The 12833-nt window shown below is 38.8% G+C and overlaps 1 protein-coding gene across 4 annotated transcripts in view; it reads left to right on the plus strand.

Annotated features, from left to right (window-relative positions):
* The window catches only part of CNTN4 (contactin 4), a 985539-nt gene that overhangs the window by 650038 nt on the left and 322668 nt on the right, over positions 1 to 12833 (plus strand). For all 4 annotated transcript variants that reach the window (XM_047779322.1, XM_047779348.1, XM_047779332.1 and 1 more), the window contains 2 exons: positions 528 to 654; positions 7806 to 7981. In XM_047779322.1, coding sequence (XP_047635278.1) covers positions 528 to 654; positions 7806 to 7981 — 303 coding nt within the window. The remainder of the gene's footprint in view (positions 1 to 527; positions 655 to 7805; positions 7982 to 12833) is intronic.

Raw genomic sequence — 12833 nt, forward strand, 5'->3', positions numbered from 1 at the left:
ACTTATTCTTTATTTATCTACCTGCCCAATTTATTTTAGCAATACAGAGCTGTTTCTCACTATTAATGTATTTATTCAATCATCATTGCTTCTTTCCAACTTTTTGTCCCATTACAGGGCAGAGACTTTGTGAGTTTGTGACATTAGACTGTCTTCTAGGATGATAGCAGCACACAAGGCCTGTAGGAGGCACAAAATATGAACAAAGTAAAAGGTTGGGCTAAAGACATATGGAACAATAAGAAGTAGAAGAGAGAAAAGGGAAGGTCACACAGTTCTGTGTCTGGAAGTTGTTGGTTAAAAGAAGTTATCAATATGAAGTAGAAGAAGAGTCCCTGTCTCCACTTCATAATTTACAAAGATTAGTCTTCAAGGGGAAGTTCCAGAGGCTGAAACTGAATGTGTTGTGTATGACATTTTGTTGTTGTTGTTAGTTTACCTCTTTTATTTTCATTTTGTTATTATTTCCTGTTGTTGTTCCTACTTTAAAGATGTTCATTTGGGGACATATCCTCTTCTCATTTCAGATGATTATACACTGCATGGCCCAATTTTCATTCAAGAACCAAGTCATGTAATGTTCCCTTTGGACTCTGAGGAGAAAAAAGTGAAGCTCAGTTGTGAAGTTAAAGGGAATCCAAAACCTCACATCAGGTTTGTTGACCTAAAAGCACGTGTTTCCACACATATTCTATTATTAAAATCATCAAATACATATGGAGTGCTGATTACGTGAAGAGCTTTTAGATAGGCATCGTTGGATATCCCGAGATGCTAAAGATGTAATCGTGTTCATGAAAAGTTTAGTACCCAACTTATGTTTCACATGGTACTAGGAATTAAATATCCTGATTGACCATCTTCCTCAAAGCCTTAACGTTTTATTTAACAACATATTTTCTTAAACATGCACCAATAAACTGAGAGGAAAGAAAGACATAGGCATTAAGGGGGTTTGCACCTCAGGGGAAAAAGAACTGAACACTAAAAGCAGTTTTCATCCTGATGAACTATGTGAACTGGAGCCTTGGATTTTGCAGTTTCACAGGGGACTAGGGTGACAGGACAAAGCCTAGTCCCAACCAACAGGTCAGTCTAACATGAGAACATCTTACGAAATAGACCTGTAGCCCATAAGGGCTACATTCTTATGGTGAATGTAATAAGAAAGAACCTTGCCTCCCAAAGGATTGAAAAGCAAAGGTAATTGCCTATTTCAAACCTTGATGATAAAGTGGTTTTAATAACAGGTGAGACACAGCTGAAAGGAGAGTTAGTAAAGTGCAAGATATATCTGAAGAAATCATCTAAAGACAGCAGTAAGGGGAAAGAAGGAGCAGAATATAAAAGAGAGAGAGCGAAGAGATTAAGAGAAAATGTTTGCACATGTCTAATCAGAGTTCCAAAAGAAAAGGGAAAAAAAAAAGAAAAGAGAGGCAGAGGCACTATTTAAGGAGAAGGCTAAGAATTTCCCAAAGGTAATTAAACATTCAAAGCTACAGATCGAGGAAGCCCAGTGAATCTCGGGCCATACAAATGAAAATAAATCCTCATCTAGAATTATTGTGGTGAAACAGCAAAATATCAGCTGGAAGACATGATCATAAAAATAGGTCAAAGTTGAAATACAGCTTCTCTTCAAAGAGATGGCAATTAAACCATCAGCTAACTTCTTAATAGCAACAAAAAAAAGCAAGAGAAAAGACAGAATTTTCAATATGCTGAGAGAAATTAACTGTCAAATTTTTGTAAAGCAGAAATACATTTTAAAAAGAAGAACTGGAGTTCCCACTGTGGTGCAGAATGATCTGTGGCATCTTGTGAGAACTGGGGTGCAGGTTCCATCCCTGGCCTGGCACAGTGGGTTAAGAATCCAGAGCGGCAGATGTGTCTTAGGTTGCATCTATGGCTCCAGATCTGATCCCTGGCCCAGGAAATCCATATTTCATGGGGCAGCCGAAAAATAAAAAGGAGATCTCTATATATATATAAAATAAAAAATAAAAACAGAAAGGGTGGGAAAAAAAAAAGAAAATTCTGAACAATATACTTTAAGCAGGAATAACAATGATCCCAGGAAGACTGTCTGAGATACAGGAATGAGTAAGTAAAGCAAGTGGTGAAAGTTAATATTTCTGCCTAAAAATCAATTGCACTAAATAATAAAAATAGTAAAAACAATACTATCTTTTGAATATTAAAAATGAAAAATTTAATGTCACAACAATATTAGAAATAAAAAGATATATACTGCACAGTAGATTAGACATGTGGTTTTTAAAAATGATGTAAAATTGGATTCCTACCTCACAGCATATACAAAGATCAATTCCAAGTGAGTGGAAGACCAACATGGGAAATTTATAAAATGTTTAAAAGAAATAAGCGTATGTATTTATGACTTTGGAGGGAAGAAAAAAATTCTCAATAATGACAAAAAAGTACAAATCATAGAAAAATATTTAACTTAATTAATATTTAACTTCATTAATGTTAAGTATATGTCTGTCCTTTTGGGTAATATTTTAAGCTTCCAAGTTTTAGAAGATACTTTAATACATATCATTCCCAAAGGATTAATATCTAAACTATTTTAAAAATTCACACACATCAAAGAGTAAAAAAAACAGTAACAAAAACATTACCAAAAGACTTGATCAGGTACTTCTGAGAAAAGAATATCAAATATCTACTAAACACATACAAGGATTATCAGGGTCATTAGTTAGAAGAAATATACAAATTAAAACTAAAATAACACATTCCTTCAAACCACCAGATTGACAGATTGACAGCAATTTAGAATAATAAATTTAAAATAATGGAAAGAAATATAACCTGGCATGTTCATACAAGGAATCCCATGTGATAGAGAAAAGGAATGATTATAGCTACAACATGATGGATCACAAGAACATAGCTGAGTAAACAAATCAAGTCATAGAAGAATACAAAGAGTATAGTGCCATCTAAAGTTCAAAAGGCAGGTAAGATGGGGTAGTGTTTAAGGATACTAACATACATGATAAAATCATAAAGAAAATAAAAGGAATAAAAAAGCCAAAATTAAAGATTATAATTAACTGTTGAGAAGGGAGTGATTGAAGTCAAAGTGGAAAGAGGAGACTTCAAAAGTAATGATATTCTTGGAGTTCTTTTGTGGTACAGTGGTTAAAGATCTGGCATTGTCACTATAGTGGCTGAGGTCACTGCTGTGGCACAGGTTCAGCCCCTGGCCTAGGAACTTCCACATGCCATGGTCACAGCCCCCCCCCCAAAAAAAATACTGATGTTCTTTTTCTTAGACACAGGTCTTTATTACCTTGCGATTCTTTGTAACTTATGTATATCTTATAAGTTTTATGTTGCCCCTTCAAATTTAATGATAAAACCTTAAACTAATAACCAATATGTAGTAGTATGTAAAACCCCCCAAAAATATATACAGCGTGTGTTATAGTTTAGGGAAGAAGAGATGGAGTCATCCAGAAGTTGTAGAAGTAGAATGCTGAGTATACACTGAGGTCTTTAGTTTTCAGATTCACAGAGGGCAAGGGTCATCCCGTGTATATTAAAGGATGGTAGTATTAACATAATGGAAATTATTTTCAAATTTAATTTGTGTGCCCATTTATTCATTCACCAAACATTGCATTATTCATCACACCACCCCAATGTTTTTCAAAGTGTAAATTCCAGGGTCCATGGAATGACCTGGGGTGAGTTCTTGAGTTTCCTGCAAGATCCCATCATAGCAGCACTGCTTTAAACTAGGGTATATATTAGGATTCTGAAAAATATGTCCTCTAGGAAAGGTATTTAAACCACCATATAAAGCAGCTGTATGTTCCAGGTACCATGCTAGGTTTGAGTATTCATGCTCAAGTAATATGCTTTAGGGGTGAGTGCCTAGAAGTCTTAAGTATAGGGCTACAGTGTGGGTGAGTGGAAGAGGTCCAAGTTCAACAGCCTCTTGAAGGAGAGAAAGTCTGCTTCAGGATAGAGAAGGAAGGTATCGGTGAAAATTTTATAGAGAAGGAGTATTTAACTGAATTTGGAGGGCTATGATCCTTTGTCATATAGCTAAAACAAAAGTACATTCCAAAAAGGGGAAAAAAAATCCCACTCTCTAATGAACCATATAATTAGGATAAACATGTAATTTATCATCCAAACCAGGACACTTTGACAGGGAAATGCCACTGTTAATAAACATTCCAGGATGACATGTGTAAACCTAGCAGTGTACTGGACAAATCAGAATATGCAGTTATTCTCCCTATAATATGTTGAATTCAAGTGTGCTGCAAGGCTTTAAATAGTAAAAAATAAATGCAAGGGACCAAGTTTCCTACATCTGTAAATGACGAGTTAAATGCCTTCAATTTTTAGTACATAGCCAAGTATAAGTCCAGATGTTAGCCATAAATGAAAACAAATTTTGTAGCACAATTTGAGTTACTGCTTTGTTTTTCCACAAACTGTGACCTTTAATTAACATTGCTTTTGTAACATTGTGTTTCTAGATATAGGGGCTTGCTTTGTTATTTAAAACAAGCAGAGGAACAGAAACCTATTATGTTTTTAAAGATTGCCAGAAACATTTGAGAAGAAAACTTTTAATCAAATGCACTAGCAGTGGGTTGCAGCGTACTTTGTTTTCCTTTATATTTTTGGCAGTTCCTCTGTGAGATAATAGCTAATTGGTCAGGGGGCTAAAAACTCCCTTTTATTGAAAGAAAGCTCAAGAGACAGAATGGAAAGAACAGGTATTTTCAAATATCTTTATGGCTGAACTTTTTCAGTCTTTGGACTGACTTTGAGAGGTAGAAACAAGTAGGAGAAGTTCAAGGTGAGTTCTCCATGGGGATCTTCAGCACTAGGTTTTCCCTCAGTCGCCCCAACTGACCTCTCTTCTTTGTGTTTATTCCCTCCACTGTGCCTTCTCTTTTCACTGTTTCCTGCCCCTCAATTTTGAAAGGATTGACCCAGACCCAGAAAAACTTAAGAAGTCTTGACTTGTCCCCACTTCCCTTGTATTAAAGTTCCCTAAGGACAGATGATGTTACTTATTGCTCTCGGCCTCTTTTCTGACAGAAGGAATGTCAGGTACTTGGTGGAAGTATCATTGCTGTGAAGTTTGTATTCAGCTTGGTTTGCAGACAACAAATTCCAAGTCAGAAAGGTCCTGCCCCTTCTTCCGTGCCAAGTGGAAACAGTGAACAAAGAAAACAGGTTTTTGCTACAACAAAGCCCATAAATAAACAGCTCCCCAGCAAGGTCTGAAAACAGTACCTTCCAGAGCTTCACAGTGTTTAGTTGTGCATACCCCCACTCTCTGGAGAGAGGTGGGTCGTGATTCACCAAATAATTCAGAAGTTAGCCTTCTTAAGACACTCACCCATTTGTCCCAGTTCTTGGGGAAAATCTCAGTTTGCCAAAGGAGCATGGCCTCTATTACCAGTTCGTGAAAGACTCCTCAAACATTGAAAATAAATTGTGAATTTTTCAAGACTGTTTCAGTATGGAATAAGATTATGAATTCAATGCAATCCACATTCATTTGGGATGAACAGTGACTACTTTGCAATAAAACTAGGTATAGTCCTTCATAATGGAGACTCAACTGCATTTCACAGCAAAGGGTTTACTTTCTAAATAATGTGTTTTCCTTTGCTATCTGTATGTAAAAGAGGATAATAAAATAGATTAATAGGTTTTTTCCAGAGCATTTGGTTGAGATGACTTGTGTAGACAACCCACCAAGGTGTTAATATTCCTCAAACTACTTTTCTAAGAGGACTCACATGACCTCATTCCTAAATTCCACACTCTGCTTGCAGCTCACATTATATTGCAATTTCCTCTTTGAGTTCCTAGATTTGTCATATTAAATTGCTCGACTATCATTTGAAGTGAGAGTTATGATAGAGATGTGAGCAGCTGAGTCAAAAAAAAAAAAAAAAAGTCTAGGGCAGGCAGTCAGCTCTGGAGATTCATGAGCATATAGACCTGCTAGGATATAACCCGGCTGTTCTCTTTTTATTGCTTATTATTTCCTATCTATGTCAGAACACAGGGAGAATTACTGTCCTGTTTAAAAACAATGTCAGTTCCTAATACCCATCTTCTTATAAACAAACACATAAAGAGTTATGTCCCATTTTGTGATCTGGCTCACCTTTCCCACCCCTCATGTTTCTAAATGTTCACCTTTCAAAGACATGGATTTGAACAAAGGTACACTGCTGTGCCATGGTGAGTTAGGGTGCTTCATAAATTGTATGTGCTCAAAGCTAAAATATCCAGCAAAGAAGTTAGATATTTAATGAAATACCACAAACATTTTTGAGCATGTTGAATGTCAGGTTCTAGGTTACTAAGGGAGAATACAAAAGTAATAGAAGCAAATCATCTATAGTGAAGGAAGAATTCCCACCTAAAGAAGTAAGAAAAATTCTGTAGGAGTTGAGGGAAGCTTTGATCTGATTAGGAATGTCATGGAAGATATCATTAAAAGAGGAGGAAAGCTTAACTTTGAGGTATGACTAGATCTTGATGAAAAGAAAGCACTCATTCTTTAAACCTGTTTTTGTTGATACCCAGTATCCAAATCTTGAAACGAATTGGCCTTCATTTTTTTTCATTTAAATCCTTTTACATATGCACACCAGTGCTAGTGCCCCAGAATGTTGTGAGGATACACAATGAGTGTGTATGTACACACACACATTTAAATAGTGGATTTTACTGTTTGGAAATAAAATGACATTTCTCATTCTTTACTCCCATTGTTTTTTCTGATCAGTTTCCTTTGTGCTCTGGTGTTGCCTTATTTTCGGTCTCCCAGTGTGCATGCTAAATATGAGACTGTCAATAATTCAGAAATTCTCTGACCTAATATTTTGTGTAGATTAGGGGAAGGAAGAGAAAAAATAAATAGTCATTGAATTTTATTAGTTCAAAAGTTCGTAAGTATTCAGACAACTTACTCAAAGTCAATTTGGTTAAAATATGCTCTCTGGAATGTTATTGGCTATTAACAAAAAGTAGGTGTTGTTACTAACACTTTGCTGGTTAAATGTGTGAGTTCCACTAAAACTAATTTGTTGGGCCAAGCTCTATACTCAAATATACAGATGATCCATGTAAACAGAAAAACAAATCTCTTTTCGGGTCTGTTACCTAAAGGCCTAAACTCCAGTTTGTTGGGGTGGTTGATTGATGTTTGAGTCCCAATAACTAAGGAGGTCTTCAAAGTGATCCTTGGTTAAAGCTAGTTTGGTTCCTAAGACAGCTCTAGATCAATAGAATTCCTCTGCTTTGTAGTCAGCCATTTCAGTCATATTAAGGACCAAATCAAAGGAACTCTGCTGCAATTTCATCAAATACTCAGCAATCTACCTGAGAGTGTTATATTCTGTCATCTGTATAGACCCATTTAAAGAGCCCTGAAAAACAGATAAAGGACTTTTACTATGGAATGCTATTTGAAAAAAGTTGTACATGATGCTCTGAGAAATTAAAAAAAAAAAAGGCAAGTGTCTGTTGCATCATAAGTAGTTATAAAAATAGGTATTAAAATCCTAATCATTGTTTACTTTAAAAGGACATGCTCTTTCCATAAGCATCTATGTTGTCACCATTGCTGAGTAGAGCATTTAAAAAAACTTTTTTTTTTACCACAGTTCAAAAAAAGTCAGAGATGATATTTCATGCTGTTCATAGTTTTTATATATTTTAAACAATTCAGAAATATTGATTAATATTACAAGGCTTTATCTACTGCCATTTTTATACTATAGGTGGAAGTTAAATGGAACAGATGTTGACATTGGTATGGATTTCCGCTACAGTGTTGTTGAAGGCAGCTTGTTGATCAATAACCCCAATAAAACCCAAGATGCTGGAACATACCAGTGCATAGCAACAAACTCGTTTGGAACAATTGTTAGCAGAGAAGCAAAGCTGCAGTTTGCTTGTAAGTAGCAATTCTATCATGCTGCAAATGTGACTTTGAGTTTTTGTGCCATTGTTCCAATAAGGCTTTAAAACAGTTTATCTTTAAAAACCAAGCAGATTTTAATTTGTCATGCAGTCTTCTTTACCCTTTTTTTCATATTTGGGAAATATCTTGTTCATAGGATGAACTTTAAATCTGAATGGGAAGATGTATTCTTCTGCTTCTATAAAGGTTGAGATAGTTTGATTATGTGATGCCCTATACACATAAGTTCACATAACTCAAATATATACACATATAAACTTGCATAAACAACAAATTACATGCACACACACACACACACACACACACACACATTCACACATTATAAAGGGGGTATATAAGCGAGCAATAGAATTGCCAGTAACTTAATAGTCAATATGAGAACTGGTTTAGGAAGGGCAAAGCAAGATGGCGGAGGAGTAAGAGGTCATGCTCACCTTCTCCCACAAACACATCAAAAAAACATATCTACATGTAAAATGACTTGCACAGAATATCAACTGAATGCTGGCAGAAGAACTAAAACCTCCAAAAAGGGCAAGAAACTCTTGACATAACTGGGTAGAAGAAAAGAAAAGAGAGAGAGAAAAGGAATCAGGACAGGACTAGCATTCCCAAGAGGGAGCTGTGAAGGAGAAAAGGAACCCACATCCTGGGAAGCCACTATCTGATGGAAAGATCAGCCAAGTCGGCAGGACTTCAAAGTCGCTGAGAAAAGCTCAGCAGCTGGACTGAGGAGGGCAAAGTAGAGTGAGAGCTGCACAGATCATCTGAACCACCAGCCTGGACACCACAGCCTGAGATGCTTGGGTGGGGGCTGGGCACTGAGACTCAGGCTCTGGAGGTCAGTCCTGGGGAGAGGACTGAGGCTGGCTGTCCAGCCAGAGGGGCTAAGGAGGAGTGTGCCATGGGTGGGGGAGTGGTAGGTCAGAGGCTGAGGAGGGGAAATGCCACAGCAAAGCTAACCTGGGAGAAGGTCCAGACCCACAGGAGAGGCAAGGCACCATTCTTGGGGAGGGCTAGAGGAGAAGGGGCAGACCACCATACGAAACTCCCTTCACTGGAGCATGCATGTGCCCTGGGGCTCAGAGGGTGGGGCGGCTCCGTGCAGGCTATGGCAGCAAGAAGGGGAAAATCTCTGGCTCACTTAGGGGAGATTGGGTGCTTCTTGTGTAGGCTACAGGTGGCCAGGCGCCTCTTGTGTGGGATAAGGGCATCAGGGCAGGGACAAACCAAAGCAGTAGTCTCAGAGGCCAGAGGGAGGCATGGCTTGCCACCACGGGAGGCCTGTGAGTAGGCTCCACCTGCAACCCCAATCACATCAGGGGTTGGCAAAAAAGAAAAAAGGAGGTCACTGCAACCAAGCACCATATGATGTTGCTCTCACTCCCCTGGAACACACCTACCCTGCAGCTGCCACTGCCAAATGTTCTACGTGGCGCCCAGGCACTTGGTCACTGTCCCTTCCCAAAACCGTACAACCAGGAATAGCTGGTACAGCACCTCCTGCATGAGCTTAAGTGGGACAGGGTGCTTCTTGCCTGGTCTGCAGGTGGTAGGGGAAAACCGCCACAGTTATCCCTGATTCCAGAGGTGGGTGTGGCCCACTGCCACTGGGGATAACTGACAAAAGGCATTTGCAGCCCCAACCACCTCATAGGGCACCAGAGAGAAGGACATTGAAATGGAACATCACCTGTTGTTGCTCTCACTCCCCTGCGAGCACACCTTTTCTGCTGCTGCCACTGCCAAACACTCTGGGCAGATTCTTGGTCACTGTCTGCCGAGACCAGCCCAGTGGGATGGGGCTGAAGAACGAGTACTGTGGAACTTAAGGAAAAAAGTTAACATAAAACAAGAAACAGAGACATTTATCTTAAGTAAAGGTGGGAACCTGGGGACTCAAGATGTCAGGAACCAAGAGCCCTGCCTCAAGAAACCACACTGCTTTTATTGTGCTCTTGAGGATTACGTCAAGTGAAAAGGGGGTTGTAGGTGCAGGGTATAGGGTTTTTTTATTATTTTATGTTATTTTATTATTTTAAAAGTTACTGAGCTGGTAGATGGTTAAACTTTAGGCATTTAAGAATCATTAGCATTTGAGTTAGCTATCTATGCATAGCATTTCAGAGAATCCTCACTGTGCTTCCACAAACGGCATGCCTATTTGTGGCAACCCTGTGTGCCTAGGTTTGCACCTTGGTTCTCTTTGCTAATGACTACTCATAAACCACTTGGCCATGAGGTTCCTCTTTGTCTTATTCTTTAGAGGACATATTATGCTTGTGCAAATAGCGTGCCAGTCTGCACAGGTCCGGCGTGCCTAGACCAATGTATCATGTCCTCATTCAGCTGACCCCGCGAATAACCCATGCCTTTAGGTCTTTGTTTAAGTCTCTGGCACCATCACCATGACTGTTTCTTGAGCAGGAAGACGGGACAAAGTAAGGAAGGACAAGATGGAGTTTTCAGCAAAGAGGCTAAGAAAATATTATAAAAACATGTCTCACAACAACTGTCCCTTCCCATGAACCTGCAACTAGGAGCAGCTTGTGCAGCACCTCCTTTAGGGGCTAAGCAGGACAAGGTGCTTCTGGCATGGTCTATAGAAGGTGGGGGCAAACCACCGAGGTGGGAGTGGCTCACCACCACTAGGGGTCTGTGAACAGACACCACTTGCAGCCCCATTTACCTCAAGAGCACCAAAGAGGAGGGCATTGTGACTGAACACCACCTGTTGGTGCTCCGCACTCCTGGGAACATACCTGCTCTGCTGGTGCCACTGCCAAACGTTCCGGGCATCAGCTACATGCCTGATTTCTGTCACTTCCCAGTATCCTGCAACTAGGAGCAGCCTGTACAGCACCTCCTATGTGGGCTAAGTGATACGGGTTGCTTCATGCATGGTCTAAAGTTGTCAGGGGAAAACCACTGGAGTTTCACTGACTCTAGAGATGGTCGTGGCCTGCTACCACTAGGGGTCTCCGAACCGGCACCACTTGTGGTTCCAACCACCTCAGAGGAGGGCATTATAATCAAACACAAGCTGTTATTGCTCTCACTCCCCTAGGAACTCACACACCATGCTGCTGCTACTGCCAAATGCTCTGGTCATCTTGAAGGTCTGCCTAGAGCTTATTACCACTTCCCAGGGCCCTGCAGCTACAAGTAGCCTGTGCCACCTTCTTCAAAGTCCTTGCTGCTGTTGAGAGCTCAATGACCAGGCACTGACTGCTGGCCCTACCCATTGCCTCCTTCTCCCTGAAAACACAATGAGCATTCTGGAAAGAACAGCCTGCTCACATCAAAGAAAGAGACAGCAAATATTCAAACTCCCACACCAAAAATAAATGGTAACCCCCCAAAAGATACAAACGGGTATTCTTGCATATAAGTAACCTTACAAGACTACAGTTTGGCTTCCCCAAACTCGCAGAGAAAGAAAAACACAAGCAAGATGAAGAAGTACAGAAACCATTCCCAATTAAAGCAACAGGAGAATTCACCTAAACCAGTCAACAATGAAACAGACCTCTGCAGTGTGATACACATTGAGTTCAAAAGGGAGATGGTGAAAATACTGAAGGAATTAAGAGAGGATGTGAACAGTACTGCAGATTCCTTTAGGAAGGAAATAGAAAAATGTAAGGAGGAGCCAAGAAACATTAGAAAATTCATTTGCAGAGATACAAACTGAGCTAAAGACAATAAAGAGCAGAATGAATAATGCAGAGAAATGAATTAGTGACATGGAAGATAGAATAATGGAAATCACCCAATCAGGAGAGCAGACAGAAAATAAAATGAAAAAACATGAAAGCAATAAAAGAGACCTATGGGATAATATAAAGCAGGCCAATCTATGCATAATAGAATTCCAGAAGGAGAAGAAAAAGAACAGGGGATTGAAAATATATTTGAAGAAATTGTGGCTGAAAAATTTACAAATCTAAAGGATACTGATATTGAGATATAGGAAGCATAGAGGACATCCAACCAAGTTGAACCCAAATGGGCCCACACTAAGCCATATTATAATAAGAATGGCAAAAGTTAAAGAGAGGATTCTAAAGGCAGCAAGAGAAAAGAAAGCATTAAGTATAAGGGAACCCCCATAAAGCTATCAGCTGATTTCTCTACGGAAACACTACAGGCCAGAGGGAGTGCCAAGATATATTTAAAGTGCTGAATGGAAAAATTTTCAACCTAGAATCCTCTATCCAGCAAGAATTATCATTTAAAATAGAAGGGCAAGTAAAGAAAGTCTCTAACAAACAAAAGCTAAAAGAGTACAGCAATACTAAACCCATTCTAAAATGAATACTGAAACAGTTTCTCTAAATTAAAAAGAGAGAGAGAAAAAACAAAAAACAAAAAAAGAAGAAAATTAGAATGGAGGAAACCACAATTGGAAAGCAGTCACTTAAATAAGCTGCATACAGATCTAAACATGAAGATGTTAAAAAAAAAAATCATACAATGTGGGGAAGGAAAGTAAGAAAATATAGATTCTTTTTTATTTTAATGACGTTTTTGAGCCTATATGACTATCAGGCTAAAGCAAGCAGATATACGACGGGGTTATCATACTTAAAAAGCAGTGTAACCACAAATCAAAACCGAACATTACATTCACAAAAACTGAAAAGTACTCAAGCATAAAATAAATGGAAACCATCCAACCAAAAAAAAAAAAAAAAGAAAAGAGAAACATAGAATCAACTGGAAAACAAGGTTTAAAATAGCAATAAATACATATCTATCAATAATCACCTTAAATGCAATGGACTGAATGCACCAATCAAAAGACACAGAGTGGCAGATTGGA

This window comes from Phacochoerus africanus, chromosome 1 (genome assembly GCF_016906955.1).
Source record: "Phacochoerus africanus isolate WHEZ1 chromosome 1, ROS_Pafr_v1, whole genome shotgun sequence".
Taxonomy (NCBI): Eukaryota; Metazoa; Chordata; class Mammalia; order Artiodactyla; family Suidae; genus Phacochoerus; species Phacochoerus africanus.